Raw genomic sequence first — 19,390 nt, 5'->3', positions numbered from 1 at the left:
ATGCAGAGTGGATCATATCGTAAACTTTTATGGAAAATAGTACAGCTGAAGAGAAGAAAACTATCAGAACCACCTGCTTTCGCCATGAAAATCGCTTGGCAGGTCGCCAGTTTGACTTTTTTCCCCCCTTTCATTTAAAAATGATTTTACCATGCTAAGAAATCTAATTTAATACTAGAATTAGAAAGGAATCGTCTTTCCACTGTAGCCGGGAGACAAGAAAGTAGAGCTTGGTCGTGGCCCGGTTATGACAGTGGAGTCAAATATCTTTGAAGTCAGAGGCTGCGTTTAAAGAGCAGTCCACTGGAAAGCTGGTAGAGCCAGCTGGTAATAAGATCTAGGCTGATCCCCCACCCTCTCTCTCTCTGCATCATGTAATGATACGTCTGCAGAGCTCGCCATCACCGCTCCAACTTTTACTGGAGTGTCTGCAAACGCCGGGCGAGACGAGACCCTTTAAAAAAGGAGAATCAAATCCTCAAATCGCAGTCGAATGTAATCAATCAGCCCAGGAGTCATTCTGTGACGGACCGCTGTAGTTTAGTTTCTCTTGTACCTACTTTCCCCTCAAACTGCCTCACGTATTTCAAATTCTGCTCCCCACATTCTCCCCAAAATGACTTTGCCCCCCCCAATGAAGGGAGCCGTGAACTCACTCCTTTCAATCACAACGTGGGAGCAGAGAAGCACGAATAGCATTAACGTGTTATCATTCAGCTGTGGGGGGAAGCTGCACCCGAAACATACTTCTGCAATGCATTCTGGTCTATTTATTAAATAGTATTTATTTTTGGGTACTGTGGGTGTAGAAGCTGTTCTCAGAGGTTTCTTTTTTGCTCTGGTGGACTTCTTGCTGGAGCTGACAGTTTGCTCTGACGTTCAATCAATCAGAGAGAATACGGGGTGAAGCCGTCACTCATCACAACCCGACTGAATACTTTCAGATCACTGAAGGACATCCAGTGATCCACTGAAGCTTTAGAAAGATTTGGGCTGTGGGTACGATCACAAGTAGACATTTATTGATTTTTACTTATATGTATATTTGCAACATTAAAGTGTATATACACATACATATAGATATATTCATTTTTGTCAGTGTTCAGTAGTTGACTACGGTTTAGAAAGCCTCGAGTTTGGCATTTTGGACGTCGCCTACTTGGATTTTTTTTGCAACCAGTGAAGGAAGTGACCATATTTGGACTGTGCGAGGAGCGACGGGTGGATCTGAAGAACACAAGTAGCAGAGCAGCAACCTTAATGGATCTGGATCAAACTGGATTCTGGTGTGAAGCTGCTAACAAAGTTAGCTTCATGATTCAAGGTCAACTTTACAGCTGTGTGTTAAAGTCATCTTAGTAGCCAACAAGCATTGGTAGCGAGCTGTCAATCACCAGGTTGGCCCGCCCCCAAAAGCAGTTAACCAAAAAATACATTAAAGGAGGTCTGAAAGATATACATGTTATATATGTGTATTTACTTTAGATTTAACAGTTCTTTAATGAGCACAACACGTACTTTTAGTGTATTTTGATGCTTACATTTTCCTACTGCTATTACTACTTGTAATAGTATTTTACACTTTAGTAGTACTATTTTTTACTTGAATAAAAAAAAAGGACTTCTTCCAACCATTTTTCCCTTTAAGTTTAAGGTTATTTCTCCCCATTACTGTGCTGTACTGAAGGGTCATATTTAACTAGGCTTTTTTTTAAAATATATTTATTGATTTTTTAATCTCTCCACCGGGTCTCATCAGCGGGACAGAGGCGGAGCGATTCAGCCCCGGTGACGCACTCTGCGGAGCTGCCGGAGGAGGTGCTTCGGCTCTGCTGACATCACCGCCGTGCGGGATTCTGATTGGTCGCGAGCGAGCCCCTGGGCGTCCGAGAAGATCACGACGGGGGTAGGAAAAAAATGGAGCAGACCTTAAAAACTCCCGACGAATGACTATTTACCTCGTATGCGAAACGGCAACGACGGGACAACGTAGCTGGCTTCCCGGAGAGAAGAGGGAGACACACCGGAGAGGATTAAACGCGGAGGCGGGGTGGAAAAACATCGGCTGTCCGGATTATAACCCCCCCACACACTCGCTGAAAAAAAAGGGAAAACAAGCGACGCTTCGTGGACGTTTTTCTCCGTCCGAGAGGATGAAGTGACCGCCAGGACACGGAGGAGGAAACGGGGAGGGGAAAAAGTGGTTGTGGTGGAAGTTGGAAGCGGAGGAGTAAACGGAGTCCACCGGGGAGATTTTAGATGTTGTCGCGGAAACTTCGCCACCGACGCCGTTTTAAAGCGTAGCGTTGTCGGGAGCTAGAGGACGGTGAATTCAGCCTCCTCCTCATCGCGCAGTCGGTTCATTGGCAGCAACCTTGTGATTCAATTCACCGGATATTAACGCGGAGGGGGCGAGAGAGTCGGCGTCGCTCGCGCCGATGCCAACGGCAGACTGCAGGCTGCTCCACCATGGCCGGATCATGAGGTGTCTGACCTATCTGCTCCTACTTCCAGAAACACTGAAAAAGTCCAAGAAGGTCGGCAAGCTCCCGGGCAGGCTGCCGGTATGTTATGAGATCCTGACGCTGTCCCTGACGAGCAAGAAGAAGCAGCAGCAGCAGCAGGAACAGGAGCAGCAGGAGGAGGAGGAGGAGAAGATGGCTGCGGAGTTGTACAACACCAACCTGTCCAACGGCACCACGGTAGCGGACGCCGAGAAGACCAAGGCGGCGCAGGTGAGCCAGGCCGGCGGTGACGGCTGCGGCGGCGGCAGCAGCGCGGCGACCACCCCGACCACCCAGCAAAACATCAACAACAACAACGTAGACCCGCCGAGCTGGCAGTGCAGCCACCCCACACTGAGAGAGAGGTAAACCCCCAATATATATGTTTATTTATTTAAGATAATAATAGAGTAACGACGTTAATAACATAGTAATAAAAAGGGGATAAAAGTGCAGTCCATACTTTTATTTTGAAACTATTCCTGCAGCGTCTTACTTTTGCATTACCTTTTTTAAATGTTTTAGGTTGCATGCATACCATTCTGGTAACTGATTCACATTCAGGTCTCGGTTGTGACTGTTTCATCTTTAGGTTTTTTTTGGGACTGTTAATCTGTAAAATAGATTTATGGATAATGAAAGGTATAATAAGTTTCAGTCCTGCTACTGTTGCTGCAGAAAAGCTTCCCCAACCCCATGACACCAGCGTCTCCAGGCATACGAGGGGAAAAAAGAGTGTGGGAGGACTTGATGTTATACAATACTGGATTGAAGCTTATTCGTGAATCCTGCTCTGCTTTTTCTTCTCTTTTTTTAAAAGGAATGCCTTGATGTTTAACAATGAGCTGATGGCTGACGTCCACTTCATTGTCGGGCCCCTGGGGGGGTCGGAGAAGGTCCCAGCGCACAAGGTAGGGGCACATTACATGTTTTTATTTATGAGAATTAATCCAGTTTGTGTCATTGAAATGTCTTGTTAGCGGAGTGGAGAAGTTGTGTCCGTCTCTGCAGCAGCGCTACTGAAAAAGAGCTACTCCTGCTCCTTCATTGAACTTGAGTGTTTCTGGTTGCATGTGTCTCTGACGCATCCATCTGCTCCTCCCTCTCTCCCCCTCCCAGTATGTGCTGGCCGTGGGAAGCTCGGTCTTCTGTGCCATGTTTTACGGCGATCTTGCGGAGGAGGAGTCGGAGATCCATATCCCAGATGTGGAACCTGCTGCTTTTCTAATTCTGCTGAAGTAAGCCACTCGCCATCCCTCACACAGCCAACCAGAAGGAGAGATGGCAAGCACAGTCAGTGTCACTTCAAAGCATATTATCACTCATCCGAAGCTGAGCAGAGGCGAATGCCAAAATGCTTTTTCGGAGCGCCCGGGAGCAGCGGCGCAGCGCTCTGTAATTGCCGGGTTTCTCGCTGCTCTTTGTCTGACTAGAAACATTTTTTCCCCCCTCATCCAAAGCCTGACAATTTTCTTTGGTGGGAGATATATGCAGACTAGTAGTTATAAATACCCTGCCTTTGTTGCTCATTCAGTAGCATTGGCTAAGCCAGCAGCACAGACTGTTGCATGTTAAGCCTTTTTGTGAAAGGAGGGTAGTTCAGTCATTACACAACCCTCTCTGGGTACAAATACACATGATTGTACTTCCCAAGGTTTTTCAAAGACCCAAAGTCTTGATTGTTGTACGTGTAATCACATGTACAGTGATTAAAAGTTTTTTTCTTCCCTTCTCAGGTACATGTACAGTGATGAGATCGACCTGGAGGCGGACACGGTGCTGGCCACCCTGTACGCCGCCAAGAAGTACATCGTTCCTGCACTGGCCAAGGCCTGCGTCACCTTCCTGGAGACCAGCCTGGAGGCCAAGAACGCCTGCGTGCTGCTCTCCCAGAGCCGCCTGTTCGAGGAGCCCGAGCTGACGCAGCGCTGCTGGGAGGTGATCGACGCTCAGGCCGAGCTGGCGCTGGGCTCCGAGGGCTTTTGCGAGATCGACCTGCAGACGCTGGAGATCATCCTGCGGAGGGAGACGCTCAACACCAAGGAGGTGGTGGTGTTTGACGCCGTCATGAACTGGGCCGCGGCGGAATGCAATAGACAAGGTTTGGGGCCCACGACTCGCAACAAGAGAGAGGTCCTCGGCAAGGCGCTGTTCTTGGTGCGCATCCCCTCCATGAGCCTGGAGGAGTTTGCCGACGGGGCGGCGCAATGTGATATCCTGACACTGGAGGAGACGCATAATGTGTTCCTGTGGTACACCGCGGCCAAAAAGCCGGACCTGGACTTCCCTCTGGACGCGAGGGAGGGTTTGGCGCCTCAGAGGTGCCACCGCTTCCAGTCCTCGGCCTACCGGAGCAATCAGTGGCGCTACCGCGGCCGGTGTGACAGCATTCAGTTTGCGGTGGACAAGAGGATCTTTATCGCCGGGCTGGGGCTGTACGGGTCGAGCGGCGGCAAAGCCGAGTACAGCGTCAAAATCGAACTGAAGAGACAAGGGGTGACGCTGGCGCAGAACCTGACAAAGTTCGTGTCGGACGGGTCGAGCAGTACGTTTCCGGTGAGGTTCGAGCATCCCGTCCAGGTGGAGCAGGACACGTTCTACACGGTGAGCGTCGTGCTGGACGGGAACGAACTGAGCTATTTTGGCCAGGAGGGCATGACGGAGGTGCAGTGTGGGAAGGTGACATTTCAATTCCAGTGCTCCTCCGACAGCACCAACGGGACCGGAGTACAGGGAGGACAGATCCCCGAGCTCGTGTTCTATGCATAAGCTGCTCTGGACTGCTGCTGCTGGAAAATTAGGTTCCTCCTCGCCTCCCAGCCTTCAAAGTTATGTAGCATTAAAGACACTCGACTAATGTCACACTAAATAGCCTGGTTAGTTTGTTGAGAGACTATTTTAAAAAGCCAAGGAGCTGTTGTTTTATCTTATTTAATTTAATGTTATTTTTTTTATTTAAATACTGGGTTAACGTTATTTGCTCTGGCGCCTGCGTTTTAAAAGGGCTGCGGCTGCTGCAGAAACAACATTAAGGCGGTTTATTTGTGGTTATGTAATCAAGCCGAGCTCCACAACTGGAACAAGTAGGGGCCGCTTCAAATTGTGTGATTGCAAGTCTATAATACACGATGTTGTTACTATAGTCTAAGCAGCAACATTACACCAGGAGCAAACTTCATGTAGTGTTATGATTCTAAATAAAAAAATACACAAGAAAAAAAAAAGTAGAAATCTTGTCAAAAAACAGAGTTGTTTTGCACTTCAGAGGACGGCCTCGGAAACGTTGTGTCTTTTGTAAAATACGATCTAACTGTTACCAGCTCGATGCTGTTGAAGATGACCGGATGTGTTCTGTACAAGAATGCCTATACACCTGATGATAAAACATAAAAAAAGGTTCTAATGTGATTGAAGCAGCGGATGTCTTGATTTGAGGGACTGCAGCGCCCCCTGGTTACTGCAGCGTGAACTACGCCTGTTTTTTTTTTTTTAATGGGAACATGAGGTTCATGAAGCTATGAATGGATTACTCACCGGGGGCTACAGGTACCTTTTTAATGTGACTTATAATCATGTCTGGTTGAAAAGTCAGACGTTTTTATCCAGATCTCAAGAGGTTTTTGGTTTATTTTCACTAATAAGCGACATAGTGCAAACTTAACCTACATAAAAAAAGAAACCTGTAAAAAGGACTTGATTCAAACGGCCTCTTTTCACTCCTTTAAGTCTCTGACTTAAGAGTCATGGATCTCCATGACTGTAAGGAAGTGCAATATATGTGTATAACGACAACGATACGAGGTGAAGATGAGTGAAGTGATTACCTATAGCCGGGGCGTTGATGCACAGTTCTCTGGACAGTGCGAGGAAGGTTTTTCCCAGAACGTAGACGTTCACCTGTGGAGGAGGAGGAGACGTTTGTTTTTATAAAAGTGGTCAGCAGAAGCAGAAGAATCATGTTGCAAGTTTTTTTTTCTAACAGGATTTGGGCGATCCTGTACGTCCCAAGTGACGCCAGGAACCATTAGGCCCATTTCAAAGCCACTTAGAGAACTAGAGTCTGAAACTGAGACCTCACAAGCTGCCCGGTATGATTGATGATGACTGGTGTGTTTCACTGACACAGAGAGAGAGAAGCCGACTGTTTGGGTATGAAATACAGCAGCTAAGTCCCCTGTGTGTGTTCTGGTTACATAATCGCCCTGAAGGTTGCAGAACGTTTCAATGTGTGCGATTAAAAGCTGAGCTGTGGGCCGTTTAAAGGGATTGTTTGGTTTTCTAGGAGGGGCTCAAACTCACAGCTGTATTAATTTCTAATCAATATAGTAATAAAAAAAAGTTGGGCCATTTTCAAACAACATGGAAGACCGAAACTTGATAAATTGGGGCTGCAACACATTTCCAGTTGTGGTTCAGGATCTGGTTGAGGAATCCCTGGTGTGGTTAAACTAGGCCGAGACCTGGTGTGCTGCAGCAGGGTTACCGCGCGGGCACCTCCCCTCACAGATGTTTCATTGTATTTTACCCAAAACACCTCCAGAAGCCCCGGCAGTAAATTCTGCCCTCCTCCTCCTCCTGCGCTCCGTCTGAAAGGATCTAATGATGAATACGGTCGGATCACAAAGCCGCGGGGCCGCGCATCGATCATCTTCTTCACAAATTATCACCATTAACAGCCCAGAATTACGTTTCGGTGCCGAAAGCAGAAGGAGGCAGTGAAAGCTGCAGGGATCAGGTCGTGAACCCGGGTCGGGTCTCTGTCATTCCTTCAGACCTCCAGGGGGGGTTGGGGGGGGCAGACAGACGGACTCTCGCTCTCAACCACCCCACCCTCTCTGGAGTCGGCCAGCCACGCAGATGCTCCTCTGCTATTCTGGGAAGTTGGATTCCAGCAAGGAATTTGTACACAAAGGCAGAAATGCCTTCACAGCACCTTAAAGCTGCACCTTAAAGCCGCACTAATCCATACTTCTATATTAACGCTGGATCGAACCACGATGTCTGTGTCCTAGAGAGAGATTTAGTCTTCCAGCTCCACGTCTCGGGTTACGACCTCCTCTGGGTTTTGTTTTTTGTGTGACACACCCAAAAATAAAACGCTTCCTGTTTTGAACTCCTTCTGGTTACAGACTCGGTCTCGTCTGAAAGAGCGCTTTAGACAAAATGATAGCGAACTAAATCTACTGCAGCACAAACATGTTTTACTGGCCCGACTTGGACTCCCTCCTGTTACAAATCAAACATTTACTCGAGTGATGCTTGAAATGGTTTTCACCGATATTCACTTTCAACTTTGAGCAATAATGCAACTGGATGCTGCTTTTTTTAGTCTTCTTCGACTACTGTAGTTGATTTAATCGACATGTCTTGGATGTGGAGTTTCTCCACGAAGAAGCATTACTTAAAATGACTGCCATAGACGTGCTCACGTGTTTCTTGGAAAGAACGGTTCCAACGCTCATCGACGGTACACGCCAGGCAGCGGTTTAAAGCAGCAACAATAAAAACCTCCAATAAACCCACTGTACCTGACCTGCTTAGCAGCAAACGACATACAGACGCAGTTTAGAGTCTAGCGGGTGAACATGGTGGAGCATTTAGCAGCTGAACAAGCAGATCGTTCCCTCAGGAGTTGGTGGAGACCAAAAACAGAGCAAAAAGGAGGGAGGATGTCAGGTGACACTAACTCCAAATAAACAGAGCTAATAGAGATTGACCGGTGGTTGGATCTCCAACATGGTAAAGTGTCCCTTCCTGTACAAATACTACATACGCCAGGATTGAAATGCTGTTTTATCGGGTTCCCAAATCTCAGTATTTAACGTCTTTATTACAACATTATCATAAAGGATCAGAATAACTACCAAAATGTACTAAAGAGGACCCATAATAACTCAAATTGCTTCATTTAACTAAAGATTAAGTTGATTAAAAATATATACGTTTGCACTTTGTTGCCCAATTATGATGCAGACTTGTTTCAGAAGTGTACATTTTCCTCTTTATTGCTAAACTATAACTTTACATTACGTGGGTTTCAAAATCACAATGATGTCTTTTGAGTTTTCAAGTCAAATTGCTGGATTCGACACTTCTTCTTTGATATGAGAATCATTGGAATGAAAATCGAGCTCAAGTCTTTAAATATAATCGTCGCTTTGAACTGCCGGCTTGTAGGGTGAAACCGAGAACCCCACTAATGTCTCCACCGCGGCGCTAAGTGAAACTTTCCGGGGTCGAGGGGTCAAAAACTCCAAGCGCTCTCCCGATCACAAACATTGCACGGTTACTCGATGCTTCACGGCCGAGTCGCAACACATGGCAGAGGAGGAACCTTCAATTAAAGGCGTCCTGGTGGGACCGAGGGCCGGCTCCGCTTACATCGATGACCATCGACAACTCCTTCCTAAAGACGGAGATGCACAGCTGCTAGAAACAAGTCGAAAAGTCTCCAGAATCCGATGCCGATATTGTCTGGATGAATAAAAAACCCAAAGAGACTAATTAAGCTGGTTTTCTTCATGTGAAGCGGCTCACGTGTTCAGCAGATCTGAATCTACAATCAAAGCTGAATCCTTTCAAATCTCTCATTGAATCTCACCTTTAAAGGAGAAAAAAAGAGCTTCTTCCGGCCTTTAATGAATGGTACCCTAAAAAATAATATCTTATCTCGTGTATCTTCCTTATAGGAGCGTGGATTGGGAACATTGTGAAATAATATATTTCTAAAAAAAACAGCCTTTTGTTCATTAAACAAGAAAAAAACAGCGTCTTGTGTGAAACTTTGTGAGTTAAATAAATAAACTAATTCAAATTAGATTAGATTTCTCACCCTGCCTCATTTATAGCTGCTCTTCTGTTAAATCAATTATGTTCCAGTTAAATTAACTAAACAGCCGTACGTCCACCTCCAAAATGACTTGCATGCGTTAATTCCCACCAATAAAACGAGATGAGGTTAAAGTCTAAACTCCAGTGTTTTACCAGCTTGGATCCCAAAACGAGAGACTATTCGACTCAATTAAGGCCGTCGTTGGCTGTGAAAATTAACAAATAAGGACTTTTCCCTCCGGAGGAGAGGATGCTGTACACGGCCAAAACGTCGCCGTGGCCCGAGGAGACCCCCGACACGCTGAAACCCTCCGTGAATGTGGGGTTGTGCCACCTGTTGCTCTGCATGTGTGCGGAGATATGCGTCACATTCGGAGCACGAATAAAATCTGGGAAAAGCTCGTCACATTAGCAGCAGGAAACAGCTGATATTTGAGGTTGGTATTGATCGCCCACCGACTGATACGCTTATTGTACGTGACGAGGCTTCTCATGCATCCAAACAATGCAGAAGTGGTCTGGGTGTGGAGCCATTAAAAAAGAAAGAATAAAAAAAAGTTATTGGGGAAGGAATCGCCGCCCCCGCAGCCACAGCAACCCCACCCACCCAAAATCCACTCCCCGGACGATGGGGAGGGTGGGGGAGGGGGGGCGTCCGGCACCTTCAGGACAGCTGGGTGTATAAAAATAAAAGCCCCTCCCCCTTCGACCAGCTGTGACTGAGAAATGCCCCGGCACCACCACACCCCCTGACTCACCGTGAATCGGTGAAGACGAGCAGAGCGCTTTTTCTAAATTTATACGCAGACGACTCAGTTTAATTACACAGAGAACGTCTGAACGCAGGACGTCTGCAGGGTGGTGGTTAGGCAGAGGTGCATTGTGGGACTATGTGGTAGGAGTGTGTATTTAAGTGGCTGCTGTGACACACACACACGAGATTTAAAGAGTTCAAAGTGGTTATTTTGAGCTTAGCTTTTATAAACTTATTTTCAAGGATTTCTTGATTAAAATGTACTTTTTTGATAATCCGGTCATCACTTAAGTGAACATTCAAGCAAAGATTTTATGTTTTCAGCTTACTGAAACTTGATTTTAAATGCATAAAACTGTACAAAAGAACTTGTATTGCGTATATTTGTATTACAGTCTTTTCTGAAAGCTCAAAAATGAACCGAAAACAGAGATTCTTGCTTTGTTTTGTTTGCTCGTTTTGCCGGTTTGGTGCAACTTTTCAAGTCAACGGCAACACAACCAGAAAAAAAAAGTTTAAGGAGTTGATTTAAGACTAAAGGTTCTTATGTCCCAATCACATTGTGTAACATTTCCACAAAATAAACAGTCAATCGATTAAAGAAAATCAGTGTTATTTAGTACGTTTTCAGGTCGTTTGAATATTTAGGGCTTTAGGACAAACAAAAAACAGAAATCTAAAGACCATCTCTAAGAAACTGTGGACATTTTTTCACAATCGTCTAATAAAAAAACAGCTGATTAATCAATACTGAAGTGACAATCATTAGTTCCAGCTCCAGGTTTGTCGTGAGTGCAGTGTCTGAGACTCACCTGCACGAGATCACTGAGGTCCAGCAGCATGTCTGGGAGAGGCCGGTTAAGGTAAACCTGAAGGATCACAGGTACTGGTCTCTGTTCTCGGACTCCACACGGCTCAAACACAACATGAACTCAAAGTACATTAATATTAGTCAGCACACTTCCTTACATACCTGCGAGTACTGCACGAGTACACAGAGCAGAGGTCATTGGTTATTTTCATTTTGAGTGGTTTTGTTTGGATAAAACACTTCAAACGTGCCTTCATGCGTTTTGTTTCGGCCTTTAGTGTTCAATGTGAAGTGTATGTTGTTTATTGATGTACATTTTAATTATACATTAAGTAACTTGAATATATTTGACAACAGAGGAGCTCCGTGTTAATAATTCAATAATACTTTAAAAAAAACGTTTTCTTTGGTGCTTTTCGAAAATTTAGATTTATATATAAGATTTATACAACTTGTGCTTTTCCCTCCAGCAGGGAGAAAATATTTGATTTCAGGATGCGTTTTCAAGTCAAATGCATATTTAAAGTATTGATGTGAAGGTGGAAGTCAGTGGATTCACTTCTTATTAACATTTTAAACATTTGATGTCTGCACTCTCACGTTAGAACACTTCATGACTTTTCACCTTGAATCTAACGGGACATTTAAGCGTCACCTCTTCTAAATATACCTCCCCTCCCCCTTCCACGACCTCACACCCGTCAGTCTTATCAGCCTCTGGACATCACAGCCTCTCAATGAGCGCCGCCCCCTGCTGCTTGGTCACCGTGGCGACGGGGTCTCCATTAGCGATGGGTGCACCTGTCTCCAGGCTGCCAGGGTGGATTAGCGGGGGGCTTCTCTGACAAAAAAAGGGCCTCACAATGGAATTAGCAGCAGCAGCAGATGAAATGGAAAAGATAATCCCAGCGCTCGCCGTCTGGAGATTACAGGCGACTCCCTTATTCAGGAAAATAAACGACAGCAGGTCCTTCAACACATCTGGCTCCACCGAGGGGGGGGCAACAAATGTTTACGCCTTTATTTGGTGCAACAGGGAGGACGATGCATGTGAGCTGGAGAAGGATCTGCATCCACTACAGCAACTTCCCAGATTAATGTCTATGGTGAGAAATGGGCCTGTCTCATTTCTATCACGCATCACTCTCGACCCGTCAGGTAGCTCTCAGGCTAATAACAACAACACTGCTCCTTCTTCCCCCCGTCTTCCTTTCAGCGATGTGGCTGTCAGCTGGGATGCTATGAGTCAGCGTATTCAAACTTTTGTTGAATCCTGTCAAACGGATGAAAATAAAAGACGAGCTCCTCAGATTCATCCGGTTCTAAGATCTCAGAAATAAATTGACGAGTACAATGTTGGAAAAAAAAAAAGGTATCAAAGCTGATAGAAGCGATGGATGATGAATACGCTTGACTGGAAAGGTGCAGAAAGTTTACAGGGATGCTGGACTTTTTGTTTTGATATTTCATCGATAAATGCAGTGCCAACATTTTTTTTATTTGCACTTTTCTGAAGAAAAGTGAAGAAAAGTGCAAATAAAGAGGCAGAAAGCAGGAAGGAAAGGGAAGTAGGACGAAGGTGAGAAGGAAGGTCGCACAGGCAAAAAGCTGAACGGAAGCAAAGAGCTTAAGATGCGGTTTGAACGAAAATGAAATCCAGAGATTTAGACGGATGTTTCCTTTCTGCCTTCGTCTTTTGTCCGGATTCTCCCCTGCCACAACATTACAGACTCACCCGGCTAAAGAGGAAGTGAGCTATTTTTACACTGGCCTCACACACGCACACAAAAGCCTGGTAAACAATGCAGCAGGAAAGCATTACACCCTCCTCGCCCTGCTTTCATTAGGTAAAGCTATCCCAGCCGCCCTGCCTGCCGTTACGTAACACAATCATCCTCGGAGGCGGAGTGAGTCAGGAGTAAACCGACACACAAAAAAAGAGCCGAATGTGCTCATGAAAAAAGGATGAACCTTAAAATCCCTTTGTCCTGACGATGACACATCGCTCTCGACTTCAATAAGCTGCCGTTAGCAGATTGTGAAACATGAAGAAAAGGCGGTGATGAGCGCCCCCCCGGCTCCGGCTCACATTAAAAAAAAGGGCACACTTTGATGTGCCGCCCTGCATCAGATTCTGATGCTGGTTTGGCAAATTTAACGTCTCAGCTGACGTCTCATTTTTTCTTTTGCAAAGTCTTTGATCAGGTTTCCTTTCAGAGATGATTTTTTTTTTGCACAACATTTAAAGTGACAACCCCCCCCAAACTCACTCACTGCATGATTAGAGAAAAAAATAATGATTCAAGTAGAGAAACCGGGCCGGGAATCAAACCTGGGACGTTCCTCCATGTACTCACTGGCATGTAGAGCTGAAACAATTCGTTTCAATAAGCCGGCAATAGTTTGTCAATTTTAAGCAAAAACTACGACTTGTTAAATGTGAATATTTAACGCTCGTCTTTGTTCTCCACCACAGTGAAGTGACGACGTTTGAAATTAACGTGAAAAAGGATACGTGGTGTTCCCTCGGTGCGGCACACCAGGTAGAGGCACGCGGCGACCACGTGGGCGGACTTGCGGCCGCGAGTCAGCTGTTTGGTGAGCGCCATCTTGTAGAAGTTCAAGGCCGTGTCCAGACAGTGTTTGTTCATCTGCAGCTGGTGGCCCAGGGTGTTGATGTTCTGTCTCGCTGGGGACGGACACACACACACACACACACACACACACACACACACACACACACACACACACACACACACACACACACACACACACACACACACACACACACACACACACACACACACACACACACACACACACACACACACACACACACACACACACACACACACACACACACACACACACACACACACACACACACGTTGTGTTGTTCGATTATACAGTAGATTACAGACTTAATGTAGAATCAGTGATTGAATTTCCAAAGTTTGTCCAAAAATACAGACCTTAAAGACCAAATATCACGACTAAAGCCCAAATGATTGAACCCAAATGGACACGAGGAGTGTACAAGGGTTAAGAAGAAGCTGTACACGGCTGAGAGCATTATGATTCAACTATTTGATGACCATTCTCACGCTCACTTATGTCTCATAAAACTGTTGCAGCCATTTTTTTGGGGTGATACCACTTTTTTTTTTGGTGCTAAATTGAACTTTTTTAACCACTTGATTGATACAAATTGGTAAAACACCATTAGGTCAACATTAGAACACTGCAGAACAAATCTAGGACTTTCAACACTTTGGAGATTTCAGCAAAAATTGGATTTTTCGGTAATTCGATGGCGAGCACTTTTCTGTTCTGGAAACTATTTATCGTCAAAAAGGAAAGCCGTCAGTCCTCCTGAACGGTCTCGGCCTCTAGCTCTAGTCGTAAAAGATTCACGAGGCTGCGATTATCCCGGAGAGGTCAGAACAGCGCGTTTTAAACGGCGACGGCAAGTTTCAAAGAAACTGCAATGAAATGGAGACGAACAGCATCGCAGCTGAATGAAACCGAGCTCATTGGATCCACGAGAGTCTCAGCTTCCCAGTCAGACCCCCTTCTTTAGGCTATTCGAGACCGCTTCGGGAACCCAGTATGCAGGAATATTACAATACCCCATTTTGGAATAGGAGGATTTAAAAAACTGCATGACAACGGGTTCTGTTGGTCCCCGAGAGTCGCTCCCGTTTACTTTTATAGACTTTAGTCCATTTTCATCCACATGTCCTGGGAGGTGAGAGGTCATCGGATCCCTTTGAAAATGGTATTGCCGCTTTTCACTCTTGCAAACAAACTTCGGAGCGTTATTTTTAACGTTAGTTTTCTAGTTTCATACCCTCGCTTCACCACAGCGTCTTAGAGACCGTACGCCGGGTCGCCGGGTCTCAGGGGGTTTTAATGCAGAGAGGAGGAAACAAACAAGCAGCATGTTTGAGAAGAAAGCTCTTATTGAAAAGGTTGACGGTTTATCCTCAAGATGCATTAAAGCACTCAGTGGCTTTCTGATCCGACACAGTGAATGTTGAAAGAGACAAATGTGGTGGTGTCGTCTGAGTCCCGATATAAACCTGTTTTTGATACAGACACCAGAACACAACATGTAAGAAGGAGTCCTCCAGTGTCCTGAAAGGCACCCATAAACAAAAATGTATCATTATTTTGTCAAAAACAAGACAGAAAAATACCAACTGTATGCTTTTTTGTGTTCTGCTTCATAATTCAGTGATTTTAAGAAATGTCAATAATGCTGATCTTGCAGTATTGCGATTCGATATTACAATGTATTTGTAATTATGTACAAATAGCCCCCTAAATAGCCACAGAGGCAGGAAACTATAGAAATCCAACAAACATTCAATTGAAACAGCTACTGTGGACATAATTTAAATATAAAAATGTTTGTCCCAGATGATAAGTAGGGCAGAGACTCAGCGCTGCAGCTGTTATTTAAAAAAATAAATACCAACTTAGTTTCCTGACCTTTACGTGACTCTTCAGCTCAAACCTCAAAACAGCCACTGTTCCCTTAAAAAGGAGCCTTTACATATAAACAAACTGGAGAATCAACACCAGAATAAAACCAGGAGGAATAGCCATAATATACAATAAAAATACCCATAAATAACTCTACAAAGCTGTGCATCATCCAAATGTTGATTTTGAAATTTGAACGCCAACATTAGAATGAAGCTTCAACCTTTTTGATGATTTCGTTAACCTTCCTAGCCGACTCTCGGCAACACCACGCATTTCCCAAATATCGGAAGTAATAATCTTGGCAACAGATGGAGACATGGTGGCAGATCCAGCGTTCAGCAAAGGCTTGTACTATTCACTCCCCGCCTACAAATCTCACTAAAAAGAAGCAACATGAGCACTTTTTGGGGGGAGTCGGTGAAATATCCGGTAGCTGCCGAGCCGGCGGTGTAAAGTGGATTCACCAGAGCGAACGAGCTAAAAGAGGCTAAAAATAAGAAGCTCAGCAGAGGAGGTGATAATTCTCTGTAAGGTTGTTCAGGCAGCTTCCTTTCACATTAGAGAGTCATTAGGTTGACTGCGAATATTAAAAAATAGCCAGAGACCATCTAGCCACATATCAATATATTCACAGACCTCCCGGCTCTGCATCCAGATTTATGGGAATCACACACTTCGCCTTTTACTGCAGCTCAGTTAGCCGTTTATTCCCCACACGATGGAAATCTCACCAGAGTCCGACACGAATTCAGGAAGAGGAGGAGTTTGTTCTCCCAGGAGGAGGAAGAGGAAGAAGAGGAAGAAGAGGAAGAAGGGGGAGGAAGAAGAGGAGTTTTTTCTCCCAGGGATGCTCCTTCGGTGAGCAGCAGAGGCTGGTGTAAAACTGATGGACTTGTGGCGCCCTCTGCTGGTCCACTCACCTTTCTGCAGCGTCTGAGCTCTGGACTCCCTCCCCACACCGGTGAAGTGGTTGTCTCCGAATATCGGGTTGATGTTTCCACCTGCAGAAATAAACATTTAAGATAAAAAGATCAAATTAACTAAAGCCGTCAATCAATATATACAATAAACGCTAACTGTTCCCTGATTTATTAATGATTTTAAGTCAAACTGGGGTTGTTGTTTCCGTTTGATTCACAACAAGTTTGTTGTGAATCAATCAGACCAACAGTCTGATTTAATCAGACCAACAGTCTTAAACTAAACAAATATTCAAATAAAGAAAGAATTATAATAAAATAAAATAAAAATGTTTCTATAGATCGAGTTATCAATTGAAAAAATTGAAAAATCTGAAACTAATAAAGTTTCCAGAAAGAAAAAAAAGCAAATATGAAGTCTTGTGCGACAGCGCACTCTAGTGGACATCCGGAAGAACTACAACAGGTCTGCCGAGTCTTGTGCAGACTCGGCAGGAGTGAGACGTCCTGCAGGCCGAAGGTCAAAAATAATCTGGAGGTAAATGTTACACCACGATAAGCAGCTGTGGACACGCACACGCACACACACACACACACACGCAGACACACACGCAGACACACACGCGCACACACACACACACACACACACACACACACACACACACACACACACACACACACACACACACACACACACACACACACACACACACACACACACACACACACACACAGGGCAGCAGTACACAAGAGCCTCAACACACTGTTCTTGTTTTAACTTGTCAAAAATTACAACATCACATCTTTCCTTGAAACTTTTGGAGGTGGACTTACTTAAAAAAAAAAAAAGTTATATCATTTGTTTTTTTGCTGCTTATCCTTTTTCTAATAATAGAAAAGGTATCACTCCTTCCAAAAATAGTGTTTTTCTAACTTAAACTTAAGTTAAAGTCTAATTCAACAGGAAGTAATAAACCATGAATATCAGAATGATAATGAAATTAGAAAAAGATGATAAAATCAATCTCCCCAATATGTGTCTGCACTAGAAGAACCCAAAACTTTGTTGAAACTCTTAACCTTTTAACATGACCTTAACACATGAAGTGCAGCATTATCATGAAGTTGAACGAACGAATGAATAAAACCCTGAAGTTCTGTTGTGGAAAGGTTCCACGCCGCCGCTCTCACCATCAGCGGAGACGAACTGTCCGACGGCCGACGAGCCTCCGCCTCCCGTCTCCACGAACTCCACCTCGGACACGATGATGTTGTCCTCCAGCACGGAGCCGCAGGTCATGCAGACGGCGTCGCCGCGGGCATGGTCCACGTCGATGTCCGAGCTGCCGCAGTTCCTACACACCTTGGAGCTCATGGCGTCGGATGGCGAGCCTCGAGGCCTGATGGAGGAAACGGATCAAGAGAAGTTAAACAACCTCAAAGTTCCAGCGGTGGGAACTCAGTATATTTGTAGTATCTGTACTTTATTTGAGTTACTTCAGAGGGAACTATTGTACTTTGTACTCTCCTACATGTTTCACTTGTAGTTACTCTACAAATGAGTAATTTAAGTACTAACAACACACTGTGGAAATACTCCACCACAAGTACAAGTCAAGCATTCACAACCTTACTTAAATGAAATATTTAAGTATTGTGTATTATTGTGATGATGCATTTTCCAGCTGGAGGGGCTTTTTAAGAGTTTATTTAGCTGAAAATACACATGAAAAGCTGTCAAAATATGGAAATACTCACAAGTAGAACCACCTTTACCTGCTGCCACATTAAAGCTCTCACCTCTCTGCTTTTAATTAATAAACATGAAAATACATTAAATAAATTCCAATAAATAATATTTTAATAGTTTATTATAGCTTGAAAAAATACATATACATCTATAAATATGTATTCTAATATATTATTATAGCTTGAACTACCCAGCAGTATATCCAGTCCTTAAAATATAAATATATATATTAAAAAAATATATATACATCTATAAATATGTATTCTAATATATTATTATAGATTGAACTACCCAGCAGTATATGTAGTGGTTAAAATATAAATGTATATATATATATATATATATATATATATATATATATATATATATATATATATATATATATATATATATATATATATATATATTGAACTACCCAGCAGTATATGAAGTATCATAAATGAGTAGTATGAATTAGCTCCACCTGCCACGTCATAGTGATGAAACATATCAACGCATCCACATATAAAATCTAATAATTTATATATTTATGTGCTACATATGAAGTATTTTGGTGCCACACGGTGATGGTAATACCTTCACACTGCAGTAGGAGTTTAAACACACTTGTTCCACCACCACCATCTGCTGGTTCCTCGCGAGAAACGGACGCGGTGATTCTGCAGAACCTCCCCGGCTCTTCTGCTCTCGTTAGCCGGCTAGCTACGTGGCACCGACCGGACCACCGGGGCGGCTATCTCGGCGGGTTCCTTCTCCTGTTTAAGCTAGCCGAAAAGTCAAACTCACTTCTCTCTCTTACGTTTTTAATTTTAATGACGTTGTCGTCGCTCCGGTGACGGTGGTTAACCGGCTCTCTCACACGTTGACAGCCGAGAACGGGAAGCTAACGGGGGGGCGATGCTAGCCGGCAAAAAAAAACAGGACTTCCAACTGACGCGCGCGTGCAGCAAAGAGCGTTTAATGACCGAAGCGACGGTAGTACACACGCACACACATAATGACGGCGGACGTACCTTCAGTCCGGTGAACGGGGATCAACCGGGGTGTTTTATGCAGCCACGCAGGGACGCGTGTCAGCCTCCTCGCGGCGAGTGTTTCTCTGCAATAAATGATTTAAAAAAAACAAAAGTTTTTTCTTCTCGCTTGTGACACTTTAACGCATCGCGACTGCAGCGATGAGAGAAAGCAAGCCGGCAACCTCCGTTAACGCTGAAATATCGCTGCAATCCGCCAACACAACACACCCAACATGTGCGTTTGATGCTACGGCGACACGGACGAGACCAACGCGGACCAGAGGGGCGGCGCGGCGACCAGATCTAGTTTAAT

The 19,390-nt window shown here is 44.6% G+C and overlaps 2 protein-coding genes across 4 annotated transcripts in view; one reads left to right on the top strand and one right to left on the bottom strand.

Annotated features, from left to right (window-relative positions):
* The window catches only part of brf1a (BRF1 general transcription factor IIIB subunit a), a 77,084-nt gene extending 57,808 nt beyond the window's left edge, over positions 1 to 19,276 (bottom strand). For 2 of the 3 annotated variants that reach the window (XR_014597346.1, XM_084012615.1), the window contains exons 1-6: positions 19,075 to 19,276; positions 17,503 to 17,711; positions 16,312 to 16,392; positions 13,416 to 13,589; positions 10,902 to 10,933; positions 6,329 to 6,401 (exon numbers count right to left, since the gene is read on the bottom strand). Coding sequence is in view for 2 of the 3 variants with exons in the window: in XM_084012615.1 (XP_083868741.1) it covers positions 6,329 to 6,401; positions 10,902 to 10,933; positions 13,416 to 13,589; positions 16,312 to 16,392; positions 17,503 to 17,686 (544 nt within the window). In the remaining variant the exon portion in view is untranslated. Of the gene's footprint in view, positions 1 to 6,328; positions 6,402 to 10,901; positions 10,934 to 13,415; positions 13,590 to 16,311; positions 16,393 to 17,502; positions 17,712 to 18,637; positions 18,728 to 19,074 lie in introns of those variants that run through there. The other variant, XM_084012616.1, reaches the window with a different exon arrangement.
* On the top strand, positions 1,918 to 5,912 carry LOC311015399 (BTB/POZ domain-containing protein 6-B-like). The gene is made up of 4 exons (XM_084012620.1): positions 1,918 to 2,869; positions 3,325 to 3,415; positions 3,624 to 3,742; positions 4,241 to 5,912. The coding sequence occupies exons 1-4, from the start codon at positions 2,439 to 2,441 to the stop codon at positions 5,271 to 5,273; spliced, it is 1,674 nt and encodes a 557-aa protein (XP_083868746.1). The 5' UTR covers positions 1,918 to 2,438; the 3' UTR covers positions 5,274 to 5,912.
* Positions 19,277 to 19,390: the final 114 nt, after the last annotated feature.

The sequence above is a fragment of the Eutrigla gurnardus genome (assembly GCF_963514095.1).
Source record: "Eutrigla gurnardus genome assembly, chromosome: 7".
NCBI classification, from domain to species: Eukaryota; Metazoa; Chordata; class Actinopteri; order Perciformes; family Triglidae; genus Eutrigla; species Eutrigla gurnardus.
Note: the sequence above shows the minus strand (reverse complement) of the source record. Positions and strands in the feature narration are given on the sequence as shown.

Coding starts and splice junctions, on each gene's coding strand:
- LOC311015399 (XM_084012620.1), top strand. CDS start 2,439: ATGCCAACGGCAGACTGCAGGCTGCTCCACCATGGCCGGATCATGAGG. Junction 2,870..3,324: donor CACCCCACACTGAGAGAGAG/GTAAACCCCCAA, acceptor TTTTTTTAAAAG/GAATGCCTTGATGTTTAACA. Junction 3,743..4,240: donor GCTTTTCTAATTCTGCTGAA/GTAAGCCACTCG, acceptor TTCCCTTCTCAG/GTACATGTACAGTGATGAGA.